Source organism: Parasteatoda tepidariorum, chromosome 1 (genome assembly GCF_043381705.1).
Source record: "Parasteatoda tepidariorum isolate YZ-2023 chromosome 1, CAS_Ptep_4.0, whole genome shotgun sequence".
Lineage (NCBI taxonomy): Eukaryota > Metazoa > Arthropoda > Arachnida > Araneae > Theridiidae > Parasteatoda > Parasteatoda tepidariorum.
Window position 1 is genome coordinate 5,653,974 of NC_092204.1, and position 15,717 is coordinate 5,669,690.

The 15,717-nt window shown below is 30.3% G+C and overlaps 1 protein-coding gene across 1 annotated transcript in view; it reads left to right on the forward strand.

Moving 5' to 3' along the window:
- The window catches only part of LOC107449939 (lysosomal-trafficking regulator mauve), a gene marked incomplete at its 5' end in the record, with an annotated part of 117,999 nt that overhangs the window by 19,694 nt on the left and 82,588 nt on the right, over positions 1-15,717 (forward strand). The window contains 7 exons of the mRNA XM_071177156.1: positions 859-1,141; positions 3,022-3,145; positions 5,545-5,680; positions 7,962-8,130; positions 10,621-10,811; positions 14,078-14,193; positions 14,509-14,662. Coding sequence (XP_071033257.1) covers positions 859-1,141; positions 3,022-3,145; positions 5,545-5,680; positions 7,962-8,130; positions 10,621-10,811; positions 14,078-14,193; positions 14,509-14,662 — 1,173 coding nt within the window. The remainder of the gene's footprint in view (positions 1-858; positions 1,142-3,021; positions 3,146-5,544; positions 5,681-7,961; positions 8,131-10,620; positions 10,812-14,077; positions 14,194-14,508; positions 14,663-15,717) is intronic.

Genomic DNA, 15,717 nt, shown 5'->3' on the forward strand with positions numbered 1-15,717 from the left:
AGCAGGTGTCGATCATCGCGCTCTGACGTCACCTTCTGTCGTCCAGTGCCTGTTTTTCGAGTTGTTCGGTGCTCGTCGGTCCACTGCTTCCAAACTCGCATCACTGTGGAACTGTTCCGCTGCATACGAGCTGCTATTGCGCGATAGGAAAATCCTCCTTCTCGAAGGCCGATTATCCTCCCTCGTTCAAACTCCGTAAGTTGCTTGAATTTCTTATTCTTCCGTCGTGGAGGCATACTCAGGTCTCACTAAACGTTTGCCACTAACAAATAATCATAGACTATTTTCAACGTCCCGCTACAGCACTTTATTTATACGCTTTCAGCATCAATTCAGAGGGCGCTGCGCGCGCCACGCACGCGCGATGACTCTGAAACTTTATTAATTTGCATAATATATATATGTATATATATATTCACACTAATGTATTGATATATTTTGCTTTAGCTATATTGATACAATATTAGAAATCTCTCCTTTTTGCTAATATAATCTTGTGATCTGATTATATCTTTCATTTTCCGGAATTTTATTAATTTTTTTTCTTCCATTTATCGGATTTTTTTTCTTCAGATTTCTATATTTTTTTTCTTCCCTTTTTCATTGTTGTATAATTTTTTCCATGTTTTCTCTACTTTTTGAACTTATTTTATGAGTTCGGTTTACTTGCAGTATATGGGCAGTAAATAAAACTTATTGTTTTCTTTGGTTTTCTTTTCTTTTTGTCCTTTTTGTATTTATTTATTATGCTATATATATATCTATGTGTATTTATGTATATATATATTGAATGGAAATTTGACGTTCCATTGATATTTTTTCCAACAATTTAAAGCTATTTTTATTTTCTCTTTACAGCCTCTGTTATTGAAAAGTCTAAATGACATGGTAGAAGATATGAGCCCACATCCAGTTTGGAGTGTCAGCTTTCCTAGCCCCAAATTTTCTGATTCGACTGATCGGGTGAAAAAACGTCTTAAAAAGTGTTTCAATATTCATTTGAAGAGTGTCTCTCCATCTCCCTGGACTGAAGCTGCAATGTGTTTTCCTCTATCTGAAGATACTAGATGGAATAATGGCTTTACAAAAGGATTTTGTTGCTCTCTTTGGCTGAAAATTGATTCCACCAAGGACTTGAAAAGTAAGTTAACTATATCTGGGCATGTAACTTCACGTACCTGTCAAGTCTCCTGTTTTTTAATGCAGACTCCTGTATTTTATGACTATCTCCTGTTCACCCATATATTTTAAAATTTCTTCGTATTTGTTGAAAGAATTTTTTTTTTAAATATTGGCGATGGTAAAATACTTAAGATAAGAAATACATTAATAAGTTAAGAAATACTCTTTATTTCTTAACAGATAGTGCTAAGGCCAGAATTGCAGCATGTTGAGTGTTAATAGTTTAAGTAAGGCCGAGATAGCGTGGTTGGTAGGGCATGGGGCCCATGCCCAGACTTCCCGTGGTGACTGATACATGTTGAATCTATCGAGTCACAATGTCCTCCCCGTAAGAAATCATATCTCTGGGGGTACTGACAGGTATCAATCAAGACAAATTCAGGCCCAAGGTCCACCAAATTTTCCGGGTCCTTTACAAAACGTTTTGAAATTAAATTACTGAAGAGTAGTCCTATCCATAAAAAAGAATCTATTGCATGATTCAAGAGAAATATTAAAAGCAGACAATATAGAGCAGGAGAAATTTTAAAAGCAGACAGTTGATGATAATTTTTCGAAGATAAAGTTTACGCATCTATATATTAAAGAAAAATATTAAAAAGAATTGTTATGTCAAAATAAAAATAGTTAGAAGACCACAAACACTTAATATTAGTGATTAGCTGAATTATTTTTATTGTAAGCTGTAATTATTCTTTATTTAGTACTTAAACCTAAAAAATTTGTAACTGACCGAATTTTAAAAATTCAAAATTGCTACTGTGTTTGAACTGTTGATTTTTTAATTGCATATATTAGTTTAGTTACTAGATATAGTTTCACAGTACTTAATATATTGTATGAAAACTTAACTTAAAGTGTAAAGAAAAAAAAGGTAACTTGTAAGTTTTAAAGGTATTATAAGTTTTAACCCTGTGAAAGAAATGCAGCGATATTGTCGCAGAATATTACAGAGTTCTTGCAGAAACATTTTTCTTTTGGAAAGAAACAATTTTGATTTTTCTTTTCTGCTGAAATTTACATATAAAATTTTAATTGCACAATTAAATTATCACTTTTTGCCCTGTTCAATTTACGCCGATAGTATCGGACATCCATGTAGTGTTTCAATTGTATTTTTGGAAATTATTGAGTTTCATATGGTATTTAATCATTCTGATATATTTCAGATGATGTGGGAAATTCGAATTGTGCATTCGAGTATTTACTTATTAGGGCAATGATTGTTTCATTGTTTTGGCAATTAATGCTTTTTATTTCCATATAGTTTTTAAAATCCGATATTATTTATTTCTACTATCAAATCTTGAAACAAAACACGCATTTGAATAACCTCTTTTTTAATATTCCTATTCGCATGATTTCGTTGTTGATCTGTTTTTTGGCTTTTACTGCTACAGATTTCATGATTTTTATTTATTTTTTTTAATGTGTTAATGATTTACAAAATGCGATAAAGGAAAGATTTAGTGAGTTTTTCCCCCCAACAAAATGCTAGAATATCTCTCATAATATTATAATCAAAAAAATATTGCATATTCAATTAAAGATAATATCTTGTTTTTATAAACACAGCTTTTTGTTACTGTGAATTAGTAGCACACATCTTTGTTATCATTGAAAGTATCTTATAAAGATATTAGTTCTAAAGAGTTTTGTCTTAGGAAGCTCGAAAAAATTCCACCACGAGGAGTTTTAAAGATATGAAAATGTTTTCGGTAGATGCTGCAAATAGCATCTTTTGTGAAATTGCCTTTTTTAGTTTTGTTTTAATTGTAATAAAAACTTAACTATCTGCAATTGTGTGTCTAAAATGTGAATAAAGTTTTGTATTTTCAGTGAGTACACCTAAGATTTCTGATGAAGATTTATGCAGAAGTGAGCTTCATGTGATATCCTTTGGTTCTGACAAATTTCTTTTGGAACTATGGTATAATACTTGGGATAATGATCTTATCATTAGGTAATTTTTCTGAGTTTATATACATACATGTGTATATATTTTTTATATACATATATAAATTATATATATGTATATTTAAAGTTTTTTTCAATAGATTTGTAAGGTGAATTTGTGTTATTTCTTACATAAAATAGTGTGTATGTACTTTTGAGTGACCTTCTGAAGAAAATTTCTTTTTTTGCTTTTTTATTTCTTACTTTATACAATAAGTCAAGTCTCCTGTTTTTTAATGAAGACTCCTGTATTTTAGGACTATCTCCTGTTTACCCGTAGATTCTCAAATTTCTCTGTCTTTGTTGAAGAAATTTTTAACAAAAATATTTGGTGATAAAAATATCCGCTGATGGCAAAAATGCTTCTTATTCTTCAAGAGATAGTGCTATTGCTAACACTGCAGTATGTTGGGTGTTAATAGTTTAGGTAGGGGCCGTGATGGCCTTATTTTTAGGTTTTTGGACTAATGTTTGTGAGAACGGGAGTTTGAATACAGCCGGCTGAAGAATCCCTGTGTATTAAATTGTCACTGATGCACATTAAATCTCTCGAAGTCACAAAGTCCTCCAAGTTCCCATTGCAAATTAATACAGGGTTGCTATTTCACAGGGAAAACCTGGGAAATTCAGGGAATTTAAAAATCACCTAAAATAACTGGAAAAATGCAGGGAATTTTGAATTTTTCTTTACAAACTGGGAAATTACAGGGAATTTTGTTTCTTATTTTTGTCTTTTAAAAAATGGTCACCACTCAAGGCATAATCTATGGGATATTTAACCATGATATTTCAGCTATACTAAACTGTTTAATTTACTATAGCATTTAAGTATGTTCTGCTGTTTTTCGAGCAATTAAAACGTATAAATATAGTTAGCCCCATATAGCTCACACACGAGTACAGTAATTGTGTTTTTCCTCGTAATATATTGTGTATACTATGTACAGGGAAAACATGAGGATTTTTTTTTCTTCCAAATTTGAATGCCATTCCTCTGGGAGTACTGATCGAGGAGCTCCCTTGTCTTCTGGATTGGGATAAAAATTACAAGGTTACAGAGTTGAACATTGGTAGTTGTAAACCCATTATTTGGGTCGCCTGTTCAATGAGTTATAAAATAAAATAGTTTAAGTAATTATAAATAATGCATAAAAAAATCTTTAGATTAAGATCTGTATACATATTTTTTGCTTTGTTAACTGTAAATGTTTATATTTCTAATGTAAATGTTTATATTCCATTTTTGAGTTTCTCTTTTTAAATTGCATGATTGTGCATGCCTGATGTACCGAAACTTTACTCGTAGCCTAAAAAATGTCGCTAATGAAATCTGTGGTATTTTATTTCTCCAATTTTAGCAGATATGTTACTTTATTTTTATTTTATTTAATATGCAAGTTAAATTTGTAATTAAGGGGCCCAGAAAACATTAAAAATCTGTAAGAGCTTGTTTGCTATGAAAGGAAAAGCTCTCTTATTAGTCTAACCATACTTATTAGAATATTGTGGGTTAACCACTTTTTGGACTCCTTAACAACCAGTATTTGTCGACCCCTGTGTAAATTAATTTTAAGAAAATTTCACCCATAGCAGGTTATAAGTAGCATGCAGAGCTAGTAATGTCTAAATTCTTACCAAATAATTTTGGTTAAATTCGTGCGTGTCAAACTTTTTTACCGAAATATATTTAAATGTACTTAAAGTAGTAAGAAATAATTTCCTATGTTGTGATGAAAACTTATATATAAGAAATTTCTAATAGTTTGAGTGGATCTAGAATTTGGTCAATTCAATGCAAACTAATATTTTGATAGTTAAAGATGAAGTTGGAAATAATGAATTAATTTTTTTTAATATGTGTTGTTTTGTTACAAATAAGGCACAAAAATTTTACTTTCATAATTAAAAAAAAAAAAAGATCTATGCTGCAAAAATGCAATTTGTTTACCTTAACTACAATAATTTTTAAGAATAAGCAGCAAACTACAGTATGAAGTTAACCAGAAAGTAAAATTTCATACTTGTTCTTGTACCTTACCATAAACTCCCTAGAATGAAGTTCCGTCAAGGAATGACGTGACGTTAAGCAGAAATTTCTTTTACTTCTCATAAAGCTTCTGAAAAATGTTTCTTGGCAAGAAACTCAACTGGTTTTTTTTCCTGCCGGTATTTGCCACCCAGAATTCTCATTCTTGGATGGAATGATGATTTTTGAGGACTAAATATGATATGGCTCTGAATTATTTCGTGATTTTTTTTCTATTACAAAAGAAGAAGTAATAATATCTTAGATTTTGAAAGACTATTATCTCTATAAAGTATTTTCGAGTTTGGTGTTTTTGCTTAATTCATATTAATCTTTCTGTGATTAAAGAAAATTGTGAAATTGAAATTTGTTATTTTTAGAATCAATAGTTACAATAATGGAGAAATGATTTGCCTTTCCAAAGGAGTTTGTAAATCTTTGTTCCAAATGAATATGTGGCATCACCTCACTTTGAATTATATTGAGAGCTCACCTAAATCATTAATCAATTGCAGAGTAAGTTTAAATTTTAGTTTAGTAAGTTCCAATTTATGAAACTCATTCTGAAATAAAATTTTGAGGGATTCTCTTTTTAATGTTAGATTAAAGAAATTTATGGTGCAAATTTTTAATTGTTTATATTACATTTTAATGGTAGAAAAAGTTTATTTTATATGATTACGATTGAAGTGTAATCCTTTAAGCATTACTTAACCCATTTCAGACCAAGCATAGTTATTTTATAAAATGTTATATTATTTTCATTGAAATGTGCTTACATTACATTCATTAAGACAAAAAAAATTTTGTGTATGAAAAATTTTATTTTATGTAAGAAATAAAATGCTGCATATAGGCACCATTCACCAAATTAGTGAACAAACCATTTAGTTGAACACATGTTTTTTTTATGAAATTTGTTTTATAATTATTATTATTATTATTTTTTTTTTGGTTTACTAACTTCCAACTTTAATTCACCATAGAAACATATGATAAATCTCAAAATGAATAATTATACATTTTAAAAAAATTGCATTTGTTAATAACCGTCTTAAGTTTAAAAGAGCTTGAACAGTTTAAAAATTTCTCAACAGAAAGTGTTCATTCCAATTGAATTAACTAATAATTTATGGATGTCTTCAGAACCATTAATACAGCAGAAAAATAAAATTAGTCAAAAATATATGTCACAGTGTTAATTAAAAAATATTTATTTAAATGGTGTGTTTGCGCACCTTTGGCTGAAAATGGGTTAATCCATATTATTTTTTCAAATCTAAAGCTTGTGGTTTTCCTATAAAAGTATTAACTATTTATGATTTTACTATGTTCTTAAATAAGTAGTGCTTAACTGTGAAAATTTTACTCTGAGTCTTTTATCTCCCTAAGAGGGATATATTTCATTGTATATATTTCAGTTGTGTATCCTATCAACTATTAAGACAGGGTGCGTAGCTTTCTTAAAAAGTGCTTACAGGTACTTATTTTTTATTTACTTTTTTTAAAAGCTCTTAAAGGTGCTTTTTATAATTCGGGGTTTGTAAAAAGTACTTTATTTTCTATCTTTTGAAAAGAGATTTTTTCTTTGCCATATCGATTGTCGTTCTAAATTACAAAAATGCATCATTTTTTGCAATTTCCTCTGCAATATTTATCTGAAACTAGTTATTTTATCATGATTATGCAAAGTTTTAGAATTTTATTGATTTTATGTTTATAAATTAAGAACTTTAAAACAATAGAAAAATTTATTTTTACTACAGCACAGATCCTAATTATGTTTTTTTTTTTTGGAAAAAGTGATTAAAAATATTTTTTTGAGTGCTTAAAAGGTACTTATTTTTTGTTGAAAAATCTGGCTACTCACCCTGTTAAGACTTTTCTGAGTAAGTACCCTGTGGAAGTATTTTTTCCGGCTTTCTGTGACATATATCTTTAATGCTAATATCTTTCTGCAAGATATTTAAAAATAACAATTATGCATGTTACTACTTTAAAGTAACAGAAGCGTTAACTTCAAAAAATAAAGGTAAAGAAGTAAATAAAAATCATATCAAATAAAATAATTTTTTTAATTGAATATGTAATTTTTTTTAATTCTAATATTATGAGCGATATTCTTACATTTTGTATGAAGATGACACACTATTTCCTTTTTCTCATTTTGTAATTCATCGACACATTAAACAAAGAAAAATCGTGAAATTTGTAGCAGTAACTACTGAAAAAAAGACTGACATCAAAATCGCTCGCGTCAAACTCTTCAAAAAAGAGTTATCAAACATGTGTTTTCATTTCGAGATTCAGTTGTTGTAACAAATAATATTGTATTAAAAATATTGGATTTTAAAAGCTATGTGGAAATCAGTAGTAATAATTGAATAAAAGAATAGAACAAAAATTTATACAGAAAACCAAATTTTTTACTTCATTATTCTTTATTTTTCATTATTCTCAAATGAGAATAGAAAAATCACAATCATTTTTTCCCCCCACTCTGATGCGTGAGAAAGGCATGTTTTGAATATAAGAAAGGCATGTTTTGAATATAATCTTTCAAAAATTTCTACAGGAAAGAAAAGCAGAAATTTTTACTTCTCAAAGAAAAAATAATTTTTGCAAGAACTTGGTATTGTTCTGCAACAATGTCGCTCATTTTGTATACTAATTTACACTCTTTTGTATGTAAGCTCGCAATTACCAAAAGCAGAAATTATAATGAATTATTTTCATGTATAATATATTGCTTATTTTTTTTTACTTCTATTTCTTATCTACTTTTTGTTTTATTTAGGTGCAGATTGTTGTGGATGGCACTAAAGGAAATATATTTAATTTGTCTTTCAACAGAATTGGAAATACCACAACTGACTTTTATGTATTGCTTGGTCATACCAAAGATAATCTTGATGATGAGACTCTGCCTTCTAATTACTCAATTGGAAGTTTTATGCTTTTTAAAGGTTAGACTAATTTTATGTGTTTATATATATATATATATATATATATANTTGGAAGTTTTATGCTTTTTAAAGGTTAGACTAATTTTATGTATATATATATATATATAATGGTGTGTAGCATTATTAAAACGTGTTTGAAGGTGCTTTTTTCATTGGGTGTTTCGAAAATGAGATTTTCTTTTTACCTAGTGGATTACGAATTTTGCAGGATATTCTCTATTTCAGGCTTCATTTTCCACTTTCTGAAATCGAAAATACTTAAAAGGTACAGTTTTTAAGTTCTTAAAAGGTGCCTATTTTTGTTGAAAGATTTGGCTGTGCACCCAGATATACATATATCATAAGAATACAGTTGTCTCATATTGTGATCTGACCATTTTAGAGCATTTTAGCCAGTGATAGAATTAGAATAAAGAGTATCACATGATCAATGGTCCAAACAACTAATCACATATTTGCATGTAACCAACCCCTGAATTCAACAAATAACAGCATATTTAATTTTATGTTTTTTGTCACTACAACTCGATCTTTGTAAACATGCGAAACACATCTTAATCCAGCTTTATTAACTTATTATTTATTGAATTTTGTTTTGTTAAAATTATTGTTATTCATTTTGCTATTACTATTTTTCAATTTGTTGCTATTTATTGTCATCTTTAATGGAAAGAAGCAATCGTACTCAACAGAGTGGCTGTGGCGTTACTGCAGATTGACAAAGAATAGTTCACGAAAAAAACAAGATATTATGAACGTAAAACACAATGCATCAATGATAGACATTGGGAAACTAGAAATGTTGTTTCACAGACAAGTGGAACAATTTCTACAAGTGCTGAAACTAATAAGTTGCAGGCAACTTATTAGTGATCACTGTAGAGATACTCGAACATTTATAAAAATAATTTCTTCTGGAGCTGTTTTGGATAAAAAGGGTTATAATCAAAACATCTAACATAATAATAAATAAAACATATTAATGAATTGTTATATAATAGGAAATCGATTATCCGGAACGGTCAGGACCATCGCTATTCCGGATAACTGATTTTTCTGGTTTTCTGAATCGGTACAAAAAGCCGTTTTTTTTTATTGTTATACCCAACTATAAAAAAAAGAAATTGGAAATAATCTTAAAAATAAGAAAAAACGATGAAGTAATACACTAATGATTATTTCCAAAATGATGGTAAGGTAAACATCTTTAAAAAAAGAAAGAAAAATCGTAAAATCTTATGAGGAAAAAAAAAAACTTAAAAATGGCGAGAAAATTTATCGAATTTCGTTCCGGTTTTTCGGTTTTCCGGTTTTCTGATTTCCGGATAACGGGTTCTGTACTGTAATAATAAACTATCAATGAAAACATATAACATTGAATTTCAGAGGAGATATTTACCCCACTCTCGCTGTATATTCATCTTAAATCCCCGAGATAAACTACTAACAATGGACTCGACTGTTAGATTCATCTGTGCTTGAAATCTCAGACAAAGCAAATTTTCTAAATTAGCACAAAAAAGTCATGAAGCATGTGCTACATGGGCCACATAGGCAAGTTACTCCAATTTATGGTAGTTCCACAAGTGTGTTTAAAAAAAAAATTCCGTATGCTTTCAGAGACGTAACGATATGTCCGGAGTTGGTTTTCCTCTATATAAACGGCGTGATAATTGAGGTGAACTATCTTTTTATAACAAAGGTGTGAATGACACACTCGTTGTTGTTGATAATTTGATGGTTGTAGCATACAATTCTTACATTCCTATGTAGTATAATTGCCAATTTAAGTAGAATTTTGAAAGTATAATGATTTGTTTGTATATATTTAATTGAAATTAGTATTTAATTTGTTTGCAAAGCAAAAAGAATAATAATTGTGAAGATATTATTGGGATTAGCGAGTGTTAGCGAGCAAGGAGCCCTTTAGTATATATATACACATTAAATTGTGATTCTGGTGTTTCTAGATACAATGTCATATTTGTGTTACTATGTATTTACATACAATAATAAATATATATTTTAAATAAATGAATTTTTGACCTTCAAGTTTATTATTAGGATTTATGGATTACCTTAAAATATATTGAAAAAGGTTTTCTTGATACAAAAGGTATCTTTTCATTTCCAAAAATTTTCTTTCTTTTCCAATTTAAATTATTCAACCGTGAACCCTTTCGAAAAAATTTCCGATTAAATGCTCAGATTGTTAGTGTGCTTAGAGTTACTATAATTTTAGTAACAAAAATTATACATTCATTGCTTAAATAATATAAAATATTCTGTTTCATAAGTAAAACTGCTGATACATTATCTGTGGAATGTCCTATAAAATGAAGTATACTTCACATTGCTCAATGTATGGTTTAAATGACACTTTGATTCGTATATAATGTAATTTTTAGTCTAAAAAGGTTAACTTATCATTAATTACCTTATTGTATTAGTAGATGCTGTGCTTATGTGAATGAAATCTTTAATTTGTAGGGGATGTCCTAACGAGAGAGGTGATTTTCTATCTGGCAAGTTTGGGGCCGAATTCAATTAACATTTCAAAATGTGCATTATTAAATCAAAACATGTTTGTTCCCAAAGAGACACCATCTTGGAGTATGTCATCTTTAGTTGACCTGGATGTCATTTTAGGCCTGAAAACTCCCTCGCTTGAACCACTTCAAGTATGAATTTTTACATTTCAATATATTTATCTCTCTGTATTAAAAAGGCGTACTGTTTTAGGTGTTGACCTTAATGCTAAATTTTGTTTTACTGGGAAAAAACTATAGGAATTTAGAAACTTGAAATTACTAAGGTGTATAGAAGAGTGGGAGAAGTATTTTTGATGTTATAAAACGATTGCCTTACAATGGATCCCATCCCGCTGTGGTATCCCCGGCAACGAAAAAGCGGATGCACTGGTCAAAAAAGGTTGCTTTGTTAATCAAGCCCCAAATAACTTGATTAGCTATAAGTCCGCTTCATTAATGATTAATCGTGCAATTAAGACAACACATATATCATTGCTAAAAGAACGGACAAAAGAAAAATCGTGGAGAAATAATATCCTTAATCTCCCCGATTGCCCAAAAAGCAGTGCTGTAGCTGCCTTTTGTCTTGCTACCAAGCACGATTGCTTATACGCTCATCTTTTCCGTCTTAAAATAGTGGATAATCCTGCCTGCCCCCTCTGCCGCAGTGGTGCGACGATGAATGCTGAACATCTCCTCAATTGCTCAGTTCTCACAAAGAACTGCATCTACTCCCGACACTGGGAGGCATCTACTCCCGACACTGGGAGAGACCTTTTGTTCAATTTAAATTCTTGATTTAATTTTTGTGTTTGATGTCTTGTATTTTGTATATTTCAACTCTTTCTGTATTTGTATTTTTCTTTTCTTTTGATCGCTGAACGGCGTTAGGATAATGTCTGTATCGCTTGCTGCATTGGAAATAAAAAATTAAAAAAAGTATTTTTGGAGTAATTCAAAAAAATTATGTGGCTCAGAAGAACAAATTTAGAGCTTTTTCACTCATATAATGAACCTGACATTATTAACTTTATTAAACAACAAAGAATGAAATGGGCAGGCCAGGTTATCAGAATGGACAAAGACCGTGAAGCAAAAAGAGTTTTCAGACCAGTTGGCACACGAAAGAGAGGCAGGCCAAATTTGAGATGGATAGATGGCATAGAGAAAGACCTTTTGGTCTTAAAAACTAAAAACTGGAAAACACTAGCAGGAAAGAGGTTAGCCTGGAAAAAACTGCTTGAGAAGGCCAAAGCCCACCCTGGGCTGTCGAGCCATTGATGATGATAGAAGAGTATACGATGATTAGGATGGAATTTTTTAAAAAAAATGAGCATTCGATTATTTGAGAATTATTAACTGTTAAACTTGTTGAAAAAAATATCCTACGGGCCACTCTACAGTCTGCAGGAGAGCAACAACAAAATTAAAATTTGGCATGCTGAAAGGGCTATATTTGTCTATGAACATTTTTTTTTCTTTGAAATTCCAATTTGCTCAACAGTTATTGCAATTTTTTTCTTTCATATTTTTTTTCTTTCAAATTTTTGCTTTACATTACATTTTGCTTTACTACTGAAACTTTACTACTGACTTAGAAACTTGAAATTATGAAGGTAAGTGAAAAAAATTTGCAAGAAGTTAGATTGAATAATTAAAATATGATTTAATCATTAGTTCTGGAATTACTAACTTCTAAACTCGCAGAGTTTAAAAAAGCCTTGTTGGTTGATCTAATGTACATTGAAATTTGGCATCCTGATATGACCTTTTTGAAGTATAACTTTAAGTGGAACTTTTTTTCCAAATTCCTATTTGTTTAAAAGTTATTGCAATTTTAAATATTTTTAGTCTGTAAATTATAATTACTTATCAATTAGCTCTTGAATATTATTTTAAAAGTTAATATCTTATTTCCTTTTTTGAATTTGTGTAAATCAGTTTCTTTGATTGGATTACAAGTTTATTTGTTCTCTTTTGCACTTTTTGCTTTGTCCCTTTTCCTTATGTTTGACGCCTGAGATTTTGTATGATGTTACTTATGATTTTGTTCTATATTACCAGTATATTCACCAGTGCCTTTGCAAAATAACTTAGGTCCTTATCAGACCAATATTCATAAATCTTGGCTCAATAAAGGTTCAAATGGCCGTTAGTTTCCAATATTGGCCCTATATAGAATTGCTCGATTCACCCGTATATATTACCACCATTTTACTACCAATATCAGCCCTATATAGAATTTTCCAGATATTTTATATTCATTATCAGCCAATACGGGCTCTATATTGATCACATATAGCAGTGTTCCCCAACCTTTTTATCACCGCGGACCTGTCAACGTTTGATAATTTTACCACGGCCCACTGAGGGGGGTGGGGTATTGATTGTTTATATTTTAGATTATTTTAATTTAAATGTATTTAAACATACCTTCAAAATAAAATACAGTTAAACCAAAAAATAAAGTGATTTAACATTTTAACTTACTGGAACGTTACGTCAATGAGAACTCTAAGCTTGTTTCTTTGCAATGAGACGGCTCCATCTGGGGGTAATCGGAGACAATGACACCCGAAGTGTGTTGCNGCCTTACTATACACTCTCACTGTGTGAGGCGCCAGAATCGAGAGAGAAGACGAAGTTCTTCATTAGTTCCAATGCAAATGTCGCACCGCGCTTTCGTTTTTTATTTATGATATTTGCAGTTACGATGATTGCTTTTTTTTTTTTTATTTAAAGAAATTGAATGAAAAAATAGTTGCAGAAGATTTCTTTTTTTTTACTTTTTAAAACATTAAAAAATTTATGTTACTACCTTCGGGGGCATCTTTTTTTTTAAATAAATAAAATTTTAATGGAACATGGATATTTTTAATTTGGGGTATAAACCTAGGAATTTAAATTCAGTTTCAATGAAATGGGCGGCCCGGTACCATTTTATCCGCGGACCGGGGGTTGGGGACCACTGATATATAGGACCAATATTTTATTTTATAACCGTTGTTGAACACCCGACCCAATTTTCAGGTTTGCGACTACTGATGTTCAACTACGTAACCCTGTAATTTTGAACCCAATCCACAAGACAAAGGAACTACTGGATCTAGTATTGGAAGTAATTTCGTCAGCACTGTCGTCAGTGCAAGCCGGATGCGGAATTCATATCGACCAGCCATCGCTGGGATTCGAACCTGGTTCACCTCATTGGAAAAGGAACGCTCTATCCCCTGAGCTATTGTGACTGCATAGGACTAATATTGAAATATCTAGACATCATATAGCACCAATATTGAGCCAGTTTTTAGCCCACCTGAGTCCTATGTAAAATTGTTGCTAGGATAAATTCTATCTCACCAGTGTATTCATCATTGTAAGAATTTGAATTTTAAATATGCATCTTTTTTCTTTTTTAGAATTCTTTAGTTTGCTGTTACACAGCTGAAAACAAAGATTCCTATTTGGTGTATCCAGTGACTCCAAGGGGATTTTTTCCTCTCCAAGTCTCTTTCTCTTCTGGTGGAAATTCAAAGTAAGTTTTTTATATTTATTGATATCTTAATTTTTGTATTTTCTATTGAAATCGTGCATTTGAGGAATCTTTTTTTTAAAAAAAAATTCATCCAGTTTGCACCATCTGCGATTTTATCTTATTATTCATGCAGTTTCTGCAAATAGTTTCGGGAAATTAAAATGAGTAAATACTTTTGTTGACTTGCACTTGTAAAAATATTTGTAGTTTTCAAAACTGAGTATAACAATTGGAGGTATATTTATGAAACTATGTATTATTTTCATTTAAAGGGATATAAATATTTTAAAATGTTTTGATTGATTTTTTTATTAGGTTAACATCATTGCAAGATGGAATATATTCAAAAATGCCAATTGAATTGCAAGTTCTTGTTTTTGGAAAAATTTCTCAAAAAGAGTATCGAACTCTTCAAAGTGCCATTCTGCAAGCAGGTGGATCTGCAATATTCTTGTTGTTGTTCGCCTATGTAAGTTTATAAAAACATTTTTTAAAAAGAATTTGCATTTGCAAACGGATAATCTAAAGTATTTTAAATTTGCGTTATTTTTTTTAGTTTTATTAACTGAAATTTTTATTAAGTTATAAAGCTGAAAGTTTTAATACCTATTTATGTACTTTGTAATATCCTTTGCTTATCACCCATCATTAGGGCGGCAGGTCTGTCGCGGCGCGGCACTATCTTGTCAAGTAAGGTGGTCTTTCTACACTTAGGGAGGGTAATTACCTTCCTGAAGTCAGTAAGAGTACAATTGTAAATTGGAATCACAAAAGAAGGAAAATGCTATAAATCAAATCTATGACAGAAAAATTGTTATACAGGCTATTGCACTGGGCAATGAAATTTCTACTGCCTTTCTACACGTCCAGGCAATATTTCCTGGGTGGCTTCTTGTGATTTCTTAAATAGGGATCAGTTTCTTAGATGAGAGGGACATAAGGCTTTTGTAACTAGTAGTTTAAATGTAGAATGCTTGAGTTTTCACGGCAATCACTTCTTACAAAGCAACGGTCAAGAAATTGCTTGTTGATGAAGGAAAATTTATCGAGTTTTGGAAATCAAAGTCCGAACGCTATCTAAAATAGGCAAGAGTGGCAATTCAATGTTTGTCGGTACCTAAAAACAGCATGAACGCAGAAAGATCGTTTTCTAAGTATAAAAATGTATTAAGTGATGAAAGACCAAGCATAAAGAAAATAATATGACAATGTACAACACTTTGTACCGAAATTCTGTTCGTTTAATTAAAATTATTAATATGGCTTCAAATTAAAAGAAATATTTTTGTTGTGTACTTTTTAAGCTTTTTTCATTATTTGTGCGATTTTTGTCTTTTGCATCATTTATATAGTGAACTTTCTTATATTTAGAATCTGCTTAATCTTAAAATTTTCCGCGAATTTCGGGTCTTTTTTCCCGCGACAAACTTGCAGCCCTACCCATCATCAAATCTTATTTTACTTGCCCTTCAAACATAGAAATTTATAGTGTTTAATTCTTTTTGGAGAATATATATATATATA